This window comes from Cherax quadricarinatus, chromosome 7, assembly GCF_038502225.1.
Source record: "Cherax quadricarinatus isolate ZL_2023a chromosome 7, ASM3850222v1, whole genome shotgun sequence".
In the NCBI taxonomy this organism is placed as follows: Eukaryota; Metazoa; Arthropoda; class Malacostraca; order Decapoda; family Parastacidae; genus Cherax; species Cherax quadricarinatus.
Window position 1 is genome coordinate 48,620,354 of NC_091298.1, and position 13,617 is coordinate 48,633,970.

The 13,617-nt window shown below is 42.5% G+C and overlaps 1 protein-coding gene across 1 annotated transcript in view; it reads left to right on the forward strand.

Moving 5' to 3' along the window:
• The window catches only part of LOC128687038 (ionotropic receptor 21a-like), a 48,254-nt gene that overhangs the window by 12,368 nt on the left and 22,269 nt on the right, over positions 1-13,617 (forward strand). The window contains exons 2-4 of the mRNA XM_070082721.1: positions 3,007-3,216; positions 5,407-5,599; positions 7,580-7,758. Coding sequence (XP_069938822.1) covers positions 3,007-3,216; positions 5,407-5,599; positions 7,580-7,758 — 582 coding nt within the window. The remainder of the gene's footprint in view (positions 1-3,006; positions 3,217-5,406; positions 5,600-7,579; positions 7,759-13,617) is intronic.

A 13,617-nucleotide genomic window follows, 5' to 3' on the forward strand; every position in this document is an offset into this window, starting at 1 on the left:
AATAGTATGTTACAGTAATAGTTACATGCATGTTACAGTAATAGTTACATGTATGTTACAGTAATAGTTACATGTATGTTACAGTAATAGTTACATGTATGTTACAGTAATAGTTACATGTATGTTACAGTAATAGTTACATGTACGTTACAGTAATAGTTACATGCATGTTACAGTAATAGTTACATGTATGTTACAGTAATAGTTACATGTATGTTACAGTAATAGTTACATGTATGTTACAGTAATAGTTACATGTATGTTACAGTAATAGTTACATGTACGTTACAGTAATAGTTACATGTAATGTTACTACAGTAATAGTTACATGTATGTTACAGTAATAGTACATGTATGTTACAGTAATAGTTACATGTATGTTACAGTAATAGTTACATGTATGTTACAGTAATAGTTACATGTATGTTACAGTAATAGTTACATGTATGTTACAGTAATAGTTACATGTATGTTACAGTAATAGTAACTTGTATGCTACAGTAAAAGTTACATGTATGTTACAGTAATAGTTACATGTATGTTACAGTAATAGTTACATGTATGTTACAGTAATAGTTACATGTATGTTACAGTAATAGTTACATGTATGTTACAGTAATAGTAACTTGTACAGTAATAGTACATGTATGTTACAGTAATAGTTACATGTATGTTACAGTAATAGTTACATGTATGTTACAGTAATAGTAACTTGTATGCTACAGTAAAAGTTACATGTATGTTACAGTAATAGTTACTTGTATGTTACAGCAATAGTAACATGTATGTTACAGTAATAGTTACATGTATGTTAAAGAAATAGTTACATGTATGTTACATGTAATAGTTACATGTATGTTACAGTAATAGTTACATACAGTAATAGTTACATGTATGTTACAGTAATAGTTACATGTATGTTACAGTAATAGTTACATGTATGTTACAGTAATAGGTACATGTATGTTACAGTAATAGGTACATGTATGTTACAGTAATAGTTACATGTATGTTACAGTAATAGTTACATGTATGTTACAGTAATAGGTACATGTATGTTACAGTAATAGTTACATGTATGTTACAGTAATAGTTACATGTATGTTACAGTAATAGGTACATGTATGTTACAGTAATGGGTACATGTAATGTTAAAATGAACGTGTTATTAGAAGAAGGGGAAACGTACTTGACCCTTAAGTACCTTTTAGCCCTATTCTTGAACTGGCTTATGGTAGGACTGGCTTTGACTTGTGCAGGCAGTCCGTTCCACTCCTTTATTGTTGTGCAATAAAAGGTGTTTGAAGTCTGACAACCTACTGTTGGTAATACAAAGTTGTCTTCACTTCCCCTAGTACTATACTTGTTTTGGTTCTCAGGCTTGACAAACTAGGCAGCAAGATATTGTAAGCAGTTATATAAACATGATTTAACTTCAATGTTTTATTCTTTCTTCAATATTCAGCATATCCAGTTCACGTTGAGTTGGTCACACATTATTCACGGCTTTGTGGTGGAACGACTCGCAGAGATAGTGATTTAACATAAAGGAAGTGTTTTTAAACGAAAATGTGGCATCACATGCAAGAAGTGCCACACGCATCCATGTAGTCACTGGTAGTCTTCTGTTACCGTCCTACACCTGGTAGCGCTGCCCACCCGGGGAACCACACAGGTCTCTCTGACCCATCACACACTGCAAGAAAGAAATCATGTGGTTTGTGTGAGAATCGGAAAGTGTACCTGAATTGAAAATGTCTGTGTGGTGTTATACACCATAAATGTTTTTGATGGGTAGTAAGTCTCGGCATTTAATACCTGGTAGGCAAAGCTCTCGCTTCACACGCTGAGCGGCCGGGTTCGATTCCCGGCGAAAGGGTGGAAACATTGGGCGTGTTTCCTTACACCGGTTGTCTATGTTTACTCATCGGTAAAATGGGTGCCTGAGTGTTAGTCGACTGGTGTGGGTCGCATCCTGGGACAAAAATTGTCCTAATTTCCCCGAAATGCTTTGTATAACATTGATGTCAGCTAGGCCTATATACTATATACATGTACTTGTATTAGATAAAGATATTATTATTATTATTATTGTTGTTGTTTTCTAAGATGGTTTTTTTGTGTTGTTGTGTCAGACGGGGTTCATTGATAAAGGCTTCTGAAGCTTCTTACTTTATTTGCGATATCTGGGTACACAGGCAGTGTGTTGGTACCCTAGCCCCCGGAGGGGCCAGCCCGCGAGGGAGAGAGGAGTAGGCCTTGTTGACTGAGTGAAGGCCGCTGAGAGAGTGAGAGGCAGGGGTGGGCAGGCTGGCATGCCCACCGAGAGGCCTGGCCTCTGGTGGAAACTATGGGAATTAGGCATGTAGGCTCACTGGCTACATTTCGCTCGGCCACCTACCATAGGGTCGACCCCGACCATGACTGGCGGTAAAAAAATCTCGGTCTCTCTCTCGCAGAAACAGGGCACAGAACACAAAATAAAAACATATATATATAAATGTGTGGACATGGGAAAAATAAACTTCCTACAGGGATGAAAGAAAAAAATAAAGGGTGGGGGTGTGCTAAAAAAAAAAACATCGTGGTCCAAGGCAGTGATCCTCGGAGGCATCACTGCACGCCTTCCTGCGTCTGGACAGGTACTGCAACACAGGAGACATCGCTGCGGCTGAGCTGTGACGTAACAGGGTACGGTCTCCTCTGGAACGGTGAAGCAGGCATCGTAGTAATCGCTGCAGGGTTCACTCATCCTGGGGCACAACCTGTTAGTGCCCTCGAGTGAGGCATCGTCAGTACTCGGCAACTGGGCAGGACTTCTTCTGGCAAGCGATTCAGGAGGACATTTCTCGACTGGTACTATCGTTGGGGCTGTCACTGCCGGCGAGTGTGGAGTAAGTCGTGGCAGGGACGACTCGGCAAAACATCTGGAAGTCGTAACATTATTATTATTACATGCAGTCAGTTAAGGTTGACTGTTAACAACGTAACGTTACACTGTTACAGGCTTCTCCCATCAACAAGATGACTAAAATGCTGCTAGTCACGCCCTCTAGCACCGTCGACATACCACGTCTACACCTGTACACTCACCTCTTCTTCGTGGGTAAAGAGCGCGTCTCCTTGATGAAGGTGGGTGCTTGGCCGCCAGCACCAGCCTGCTCATCCACCCTCAACTGGTTTCCTCAGAAGCTGACTAACTTTCATGGTTTCAAGGTAAGTTTTCTTCCACTGTTGAATAAGACGAATATGTAACACTTGGGTGTCTGCAAAAAGACAGGTAATAATTGTTAAGGGGTGGAGGGGTTAGATGACCACAAGCTCCAGTGGTTGGTCATCATATGACAAGATCCGCTTCAGGAAACACTTGTCCTGTTTCCTGACGATTCTTACCTAACGTAACTTGGGTATTTGTTTTGTTGAAATGTTTCGTCTACCCAGGAGGCTTCTTTACTCGAATACAGGAGATATCGGTGTAGACGGTAGAGTTTAGCATGACCTACTTCCACTAGTGAGCCACGCTTACTTGTGACGCCAGCTCCAGCTGCTGCACCTCACTTTTACTCCAGAATATAAAGTCTGACCGCGTGCTTCACCATCACCTCTCAAGGCAAAGTGACGGATCACCTCAAAGTTTCTTCTACTGTCTTTACTGTTGTATTTACCTGTATTCCAGTAAAGCAGCCTGCCGAGCAGGCGAAACGTTTCAGCAATAAAGATACTCCAATATTACACTTGTCTCTTATTCATCAACTTGTTATTGTATATCATCAACAATAGAGGCTATGAGCTGTTATCATACCTGTTACTGTCTCAGAGTCTAACACTACTCAAGGAATACTACCAATCTACACAATCATCCCAGCATGAACTAGACAACGGTCTACTAACATCTGGGTTCATATTTGCTGCTTGGTGAACATAGAACAGCAGGCCTACTGGCCCACACTAGACAGGTCCTTTAACAGTGCCCTGGATGGGACTCAAGACAGTCAGCTAACACTTGTGTTATTGTACCTATTTACTGCTAGGTGAATTGGACCATCAGGGGTCAGTAAACTTATCCATTTGGGTGCAGTGTTTCTCTTCTAACTCCATTTGTCAACCTTGCATTCTCTTCTAATACCTCAAGTCTGTTTCGTCCTTCCCCTTACAACTATTTATGTACGTGGTTTTTCATTCGCTGAATTTAGACACAACTATAGCATTTTAATCGTCGTCGTTTTACCTCTTCCTGGAAAGTTGGTCAGAGAGCGTTGGGATAGAGGATCATACAGTATTTGAGGTATGTTGGGATAGAGGATCATACAGTATTTGAGGTATGTTGGGATAGAGGATCATACAGTATTTGAGGTATGTTGGGATAGAGGATCATACAGTATTTGAGGTATGTTGGGATAGAGGATCATACAGTATTTGAGGTATGTTGGGATAGAGGATCATACAGTATTTGAGGTATGTTGGGATAGAGGATCATACAGTATTTGAGGTATGTTGGGATAGAGGATCATACAGTATTTGAGGTATGTTGGGATAGAGGATCATACAGTATTTGAGGTATGTTGGGATAGAGGATCATACAGTATTTGAGGTATGTTGGGATAGAGGATCATACAGTATTTGAGGTATGTTGGGATAGAGGATCATACAGTATTTGAGGTATGTTGGGATAGAGGATCATACAGTATTTGAGGTATGTTGGGATAGAGGATCATACAGTATTTGAGGTATGTTGCTAGGACTGACGTAGGCTACAAGTCTTGACAATATACTGAACAACACGTGTTGTGGAGGTACCTCTAAGACAACGTTTTCATGATTGGTAGTTGAAGGGCCGCTTGGTTCATCAACTCTTGTTACCAAGCTTCTGTCCCACTGTGGTAGTTGAAGGGCCGCTTCGTTCATCAACTCTTGTTACCAAGCTTCTGTCCCACTGCTTTCTAGCCATGACCCAGTTGTTATGACTGCTCCAGCAATGATCTGCATGTATGTTGTCTTGTCCGAGAACAAACACACATGAGATAAACATTCAAACATACGCGACAAATTGTAAATACAGCATCATAGCACGAGCCTCTTTTGTTAGCACACCTGCCGTCTCCCACAGACGCAGGGTGACCCGAAAAAGAAGATACACCTTCACCATTACTCGCTCCATCAGATAACTTATTTATGTTCAACCGTTCCCTCTCCTCTCCCCTCTTTCTCTCGCTCCCATCGTTTACTGATGCAATATGGCAGACAAACATAGGTAACTTGTTTCCATCATATAACTATCGTGTATACTATTGTAGCAACACACTGCGGTTATACCCGCTATGTAACTATTGTATAAAATAGTGTAGCACTGTAACACGCTGCTGTATCCAGTTTAGTTACCCGCAGAACGTTACTTTCCACTGTCAGCTCCGAGCGACAACGTTCCAATACCCACCGTTCACCATCTTGGAGCGTGGGCCGGCCGGTGGGCTGACCTACGGTGGGCTGGAGGTGGGCATCCTGCTTACCCTGGCATCGGCCCTCAACTTCACGGTAGAGATTGTGGAGCCTAGAGACGGTGAGAAGTGGGGCACCCATCTATCCAATGGCACCTGGACAGGTGAGGCAGAGGGGAGAAAGAGAGGGGGGGAGGGAGAGGGGAGGGGAGGGAGAGGGGAGGGGAGGGGAGGGGAGGGAGAGGGGAGGGAGGGAGGGAGTGGGGAACGAGGGAGAGAACTCATAGGGAGTTATAGAGGTTGATGGATAGGGTTCACAAGGGCTCTTGATTCAAGTAATTGAGCCTATCCTTCCTTGGATCAAACCTTATTACCTCCTAGGCTCTATATTGCCCATACGGGTTTAATTTTTGTCTAGCATAGAGTTCTAAGCTTCTTGCAGTGTTTTGTTCTCTTGTTAACAAGATTATTCTTGCCTTAACTGAATACCGGAAGGAGGCTTCCGAGAGTCAACGTTCATCACACTCGTTCATCACAATCGTTCGTCGTTCATCACACGTTCATCACAATCGTTCGTCGTTCATCACACGTTCATCACAATCGTTCGTCGTTCATCACACGTTCATCACAATCGTTCGTCGTTCATCACACGTTCAGCACAATCGTTCGTTCATCACAATCGTTCATCGTTCATCACAATCGCTCATCGTTCATCGTTCATCACACTCGATCATCTCAATCGTTCATCACAATCGTTCATCGCTCATCACAATCGTTCATCGTTCATCACAATCGTTTGTCGTTCATCACAATCGTTCATCATTCATCACTCGTTCATCACAATCGTTCATCATTCATCACTCGTTCATCACAATCGTTCATCGTTCATCACTCGTTCATCACAATCGTTCATCGTTCATCACTCGTTCATCACAATCACACTCGTTCATCACAATCACACTCGTTCATCACACTCGTTCATCATAATCACACTCGTTCATCACAATCACACTCGTTCATCACACTCGTTCATCACAATCACAATCGTTCATCACAATCACACTCGTTCATCACACTCGTTCATCACAATCACACTCGTTCATCACAATCACACTCGTTCATCACACTCGTTCATCACACTCGTTCATCACACTCGTTCATCACAATCACACTCGTTCATCACACTCGTTCATCACTCTCGTTCATCACACTCGTTCATCACACTCGTTCATCACACTCGTTCATCACACTCGTTCATCACAATCACACTCGTTCATCACACTCGTTCATCACAATCACACTCGTTCATCACTCTCGTTCATCACACTCGTTCATCACACTCGTTCATCACACTCGTTCATCACACTCGTTCATCACACTCGTTCATCACACTCGTTCATCACACTCGTTCATCACAATCACACTCGTTCATCACTCTCGTTCATCACACTCGTTCATCACACTCGTTCATCACACTCGTTCATCACAATCACACTCGTTCATCACTCTCGTTCATCACACTCGTTCATCACACTCGTTCATCACACTCGTTCATCACACTCGTTCATCACACTCGTTCATCATTAGTATTATCTGTCATACAGAAGAAAGATTATTTTTTTACTTTCATTGTATATTTCGTCGTTTTGTCACACACACACACACACGCGCGCGCGCGCGGGGTCAGGAGCTATGACTAGGCGGGGCCAGGAGCTATGAATTGACCCCTGCAACCACAATTAGGTAAGTTTACACACACACACACACACTAGTAGCGACTAGCGAAGAGGCGGGGCCAGGAGCTGTGAATCGACCCCAGCAACCACAAATAGGTGAATACAATACACACACATTTTAACACTGTCTCTACTACCACACTCGGGGTCAGGAGCTGAGACTCAACCATTCCCCCACAACCACAAACATCTGAATGCCCACCTCAACACCGCTACCACACATGTGCTGTCCTAGACACATACGAGGGCAGACTGATGTATTTTTCCCTAACTACATCACACAGGGGCTGTCGGGGAGACGATACGAGGGGAGACTGATGTGTCTTCCGCTAACTACATCACATATGTGCTGTCCTAGAGACGATACGATGGGAGACTGATGTATTTTTCCCTAACTACATCACACAGGGGCTGTCGGGGAGACGATACGAGGGGAGACTGATGTGTCTTTCGCTAACTACTTCATCACCGCCGATCGTCTCAAGATAATGGACATGACACGACCATACTACATCGATTACACCTGCTTCGTCACCCCTAAACCCAGGCCGCTACCCCAGTATACTGCTGTCACCTGGCCGTTCCAGGTGAGTAGGAGAGAGAGTACGTGGGGAAGACATACAGGCGAGGACTTGGAGGTCCATACTTAGGCTCTCTGCTGGGAACTGTCTACCTCTGTCTAGATTAAGAACTTCAGAGAAAGAGAGAGAGACAAAACCAGGTGTGAGAAAGTGCAGGAAAGCCAAATTAAGGCACAGTGATAAAGGAAATACCTCGGTTGTACCTTCGGGGCTCTGCAGCCGCTTATGTGTGCAAGGTGAGTCAAGCTTAACGGGAGAGAGAAAGAGAGAGAGAGAGAGCCAGAACGAGAACAAGAACGTGGGGGATTCTCAGAATGGCTGTAAATTAACTCATTAATATTTAGTTCAGACATACACGCACACACACACGAATAAATTTAAAGTCGGTAAACACCACATATTTTTAATAATCTAGGTGAATAATAGAGATTATTTGAGAACATTCTGACAATACGAAAGGGACATAGAGATCTATGAGTGTTTTTGTACATGATGTTATAACCGGTAAATCTTTGAATGGCTAATGTGTTGATATTGGTGAGGGGATGTTGATCCGACAGTATTATGGTTAGCGTCCCTTTCCTCGGGTTAAATCTCGTTATCTCCCATTACCCAAGCTCTGTATAACCCATATGGAGCAAGACTCGGTGTGTGGGGTTTATCGTGGCTTTCATGGCCTTCATTGTGGGGAGGGTCCGGACTCACGAAATCGTAATAACACGATTGTAAACAAACCAGGGAACGGGTGGGGCTTGAACCCATGGCGAGTGAGTTCTAAGACTTCAAGCCAGTGCCTAAGCCACTTGGACAGATGGCTACAATAAGGTTCATCTAACTAGGTATATTTATACATTATAGAGAAGTTAGCATAAGCCACCACTGTGACCGGAGTATGAGGTATTCTGCCTGCTTCCTAAGTTCAAGGTATTGGTAATGGCAGTTCATTCCACTTAAGTGTTTTGCATGTAAAGTCTGATGTCTGGGGGTCCCTTGATCATCAACAATTTTGATTTCTCTTTTGAAATCTTGAAGCTTAGCTGTGTGCAAGTGGTACATGTCAGGTCCAAAGCTTGTTGAACTAGGCGATATTTAGTAACTCTTCTTAACACAACTAGGGCATAGTCGTCAGTATAGCTGAGTAGAATTGTGTGGGAGGGTAGTTGGGCTAGTGGTTGTATTTAAATGTTGAAGAGGGTATGACCGAGTGCTCCTCGGTCATACCCTCTTCAACATTTAAATAGTGGAATTGTGTCGATGAAGATAAACTTTGGCTCGCCTGGGTTTCATCCCGGCGAGACGGCGACGCTGAACAACTTTCCGTGCTGGCAAGGAGAGGTGGTGTTGCGCTAGTAAACTCACAAGCTCCTTCAAGATCAAGAGAGACTACTGTACGTGTGACTATACACAAGTAACCCTCACATAGGAGAGAGAAGCTTATGACAACGTTTCGGTCAGACTTGAACCATTAACAAGTCACACTAACACGTCGGTGAGGAAACCAGTTTATATAGAAGAGGGGGGGGGACAGGACAAGGAGAGGAAGAAAGAAGAAAATGGAGAAGTAGTGGTAGAGGTAATGCTGGTAGTGGAAGTAGTAGTGGTAGTACTAAGTAGGGGAGTAATTCCTTACATGTTCTTTATTGACGAAGTAGTGCCACAATACTCACATTTGTGCCTTCGCAAAGTTTTACTTCAGCTGATTTAGTATCATTCTGCAGTTTTGGTTGTGCAATTGTTTACAGAAATTTTTCTTACTTTGTTGGGCTCTATTGATATTATCAGGCATCGGTGTGATGTTAGTCATCTTCCAGGTCGAAAAAAGACACTTATGTATAGTTCAGGACATTTATTAGTGTCCTCTAATAAATGTCCTGAAGTGTACTTAAGTGTCTTTTTCCACATCTTGTCGTATCAGCAGACCATTTTTCATCTTCCAGGTCGTTGGGCGGCTACCCTTTTCTCCAGGTTTTGTTCATAATAGCCAAGATTTGTTGATGGCCTGATTGCATCATCTTCGCTGCTACTCCTGCTGATTATATTTGACTGATGAAGCCTACCATGTAATTGAAACGTTTTAACAATTATGATACCCAACTATAGCACATGTGTCTTACTCATCAACAGCCAAGATTGTTTCCTCTCTTCTTCAACCAGAATGTGATAGTATGGGGTGATTCCATCCTTGCCTTGGGCTATAACACCTCATGGTGTCATGGTTTTAGTTCTTGTATGATCACTGAGTGAGGTGGTTGTCAGGTCAGGGCGCTCAAACGCAGTTCTGTCTTCTTCCTGTCAGTGCGGCAGGCGATCTAATTGAAGATCACGGATGTCCCGGGGAAGTTGTCTGGATTCTCCTCAGGAGGTAAATTGATCCATAATTCTTTCTACCTCTTGCTGGGATTCAGGGCGATCTAGGACGTTTGCAGCCCTCGAACCGGTGGCTGTTTTGAGATGGGGCCTTCAGAAAACAAACCATACCACGGGTGGGGCTTGAACCCGCGATCAGAGTCACAAAACTCCAGACCGTCGCGTTAACGACGCGTCTGTTTGTAATAGTGTCATTACGATTTCGTGAGTCACCTTACTTAAGACTCGGTGGTGTTTTGATTAAATGGGACACACTAGTTAGGCCATTTATCTTCTTTGTCCTTTCTGGAGACATGATATGAATGACGCACCACTTCTCTCGCTGAAGAACTATTTGTCTCTGTTGAACACTGTACAGCTTGTGATGCAAGTCAGTTCTGTGTTTTTGTTACCCTACATATTCATTGTAGAATCACCAGTCCGTCATATACATGCCACTTCATTTTTTTTTTGGGGGGGGGGACGGATAAGGGAGAAGGATTCAGTCTGTGTCGTGCGCTGAGCCTCTTGCACTTTATTTGACTTTCGTTACACAACCATTGGTAAGCTTTCTCGACCAGCGAAATGGAAATTCATAGTATAGCAGATCTTTGGCCTCACCGCACTGCTGTATTTATTTTCCAGTTCAACCCATTAATCAGTGGAAAGCACGCTTCCCCAGCCAAGGTGACATCACACCTGCCTACCTGGCTGGAGAAGTAGACTTTCGCCAACTCTGGTTGAAACCACTCGTTGAGTGGCTCTTGTCTTTCCCTGTTGATCGCTATATTGATGACTTTGTCTATGATCAGGTGCTACACGCCTTGAATTGCTACCTGTGTTCGAAATAATCAGCAACTTGTACGATTAGTAGATTTTGCTGCCGTAGTGGCAAGTTCATTGTGCGTCCCATATCCATTCTGTGGACAGTTGCATAAGAGCATCTTGAGTCACAAAAGGCACTGAAAGGATTAACGTAAGTACATCTTTATATCTACATCCGTTGCAAGCAAACTTTGGATAATTGCTTAATATGTCTGATATATTTGCATTAGTAACATACCTTGACATTTCACATACTTTATTATACTATCTTTCTCTGTATTCCTGAATAAGTGGACGATAAAGCACATTTGTGTTTAGGACAGTGATCATAAGGCTGACCACATACTCTACATTGAATTTGATCGTCATTTGTTCATATGCCAAGCCATCAGAAGTATTTGCAACCAAACGTAAACTTGGCTACATCAGTCAGTCTCTTCAGCTTCATGGAGCTGAACTCTTCTTCAGGCTGCTGAGGGACTGACCACCTCAAATACTATTTCTCCAACGCTTATGGTCTAATTACATCATCTTTACTTCGCTACTACACTTACTGCCTCTGTATTTGACTGAAGAAGCCTACAATGTAGGCGAAACTTTTCAACAATAAAGATACCAAACTGCTGCACATGTGTCTTACTCATCAAGTTGCTTCGCAAACATATTTATCTAGGTTCATGTTATCATAGTGAGTCTGTAGAATTGCTATGGTAAGTTATTCTTCTGCTGCGTCAGGATCTCCTTAGAGGGCGTGATGTGTCCCCCAGAGTTCCAGGTTCAACTGGAAGATCTCACAGTTGGCCTTTATTCAACGCCCACCATCATCATCACCTATGCTACCAAGAGGGAGCAACACCCAGAAGGCTATTACGAACAGGTGTAGTCTTGTGGCTTACACACCTGGTTGTAGCACGATAAACAAGGTAGGAAATGAGGAACAAGCAACAGTCAGTAGTGAGTAAATACTTATATTTATTCATTGCTGTCTTTTGCTCGTTCCTCATATCCTACCTTGGTTATTGTGCCACAGCCAGGTGTGCAGGCCACAAGACTACACCTGTGTTCGTAAAAGCCTTCTTGGTAATGACGATGGTGGGCATTGAATACGAATTATTATGACTACTGTGTAGTTGCTGATGAGTGTGGGATGTTTCCCAAATGACATTGATAAATAAGGTTCTTGTTCCAGCCCTTGTTGTGGAGCGTAATCTCGGGTACTTCATCCGGAACTGTAGCTGTTGCAATTTCATTGGTGGTAGAGCAGGGTTGCAATATGGTGTGATGAGCATTGAAAGCACCTGGCACAGAAACTTAACCACTTTGATGCAGCATTGATGTCCATTTTTGAAATGTTCTGCAAAAGAAAAACATTGTAAACAAGTGTTTGCAGGAGGCTGGGATTTAATTGTGCATCATTATGAAGCTGTGCAATAAACTATTGCATAACTATCGTGACTCACGAGGTGATAAGTTTAAAACCTTAGACACACTGGCCACAGGTCTCCCAGCATCTGGCTATAGAGTCGTGCTTGAAAGAAGAAATGATTTGCTAATGATACTGGCACTATGTCATTTCAAGTGCCACATTCTGTATCCATTCATTGCATCGCATCATGGGTCAGGTTTCTCTGGAGACAGGAAAACAATGCCGTATATATGCCAGATTAAATACGGGATTCACTTTCTTTAATAGGAAAGTAACTTCTCACAAAGGAAATTGTTGGTGTATGTTGGGTAGGTCTTGAAAAAAAAGCATTTGCTAATGAATTCTTCTTCTTCCTGTATTTGTAGACAGATACTCCAAAAAAGTGACGTATACTCACAACCAAAATATCCGACAAGGTGATGCGCTTTAAGGATATTGTATCTCGGTATCTTGAGAATGTACTTCGCTATCTTGGGAATGTATTGTGAAGGGAAATGTTCTATTGGCGAAGCTAAAGTTGATAATACACTGTCTGTGATCGATTTAACTACACCTTCAGTTATTTTCCTTTCCAGTATTACATTACAAGAAGAATTGTTAGACGTTGTTATTGCTGATTTTGCAATGGAATCATCTCGAAAAATTCATCATTAATGCTGATTTCTTTACACTTTATTTCAAAATTGTTCAAGACAATATCTTCGTTACAGATTTTAAGAAAAATATGGTAAAAAAAAATCGTACGCTCTCTGGTTTTCGGAGGTCTTAGACACAGTGCTACGGTCCTGACCATCACCCTCACGCACCCCTCCCCAGGTACGTTAGTCACCACCACCACTCATCCAAACCTCCCAGACCTCCACCTCAACAGCCATCTTCACTCACATCCCCAAATACATTAGTCACAACCCTCATCCACCTTCCCTCAGCTGCTAATATATAAGTCTCGCAAAACAAATATTCTGTCGCTCGGCTTATAGTTTTAGTAAACATGCGCTTAACACCTCCCAGAATTTCTGTCTTTTCTTCACTCCTCTCATCTCATTTATATTTCACAAACTTGCATACTTGCTGCTGCACTATTTAGTGTGACTTTGTAAATGGTCCAAGTCGGACCGAAACGTCGTCGTATACTCCTCTCTTCTATGTGCGGGTTATTTGTGTATCGTTACAATCACGGTATTGTGCCTTTTTGTTATTTACACTATTCTGTTTGATAGTTACATAGTGGAAACTAATGTTAGCTGTGTTTGTTATATTCCATCACA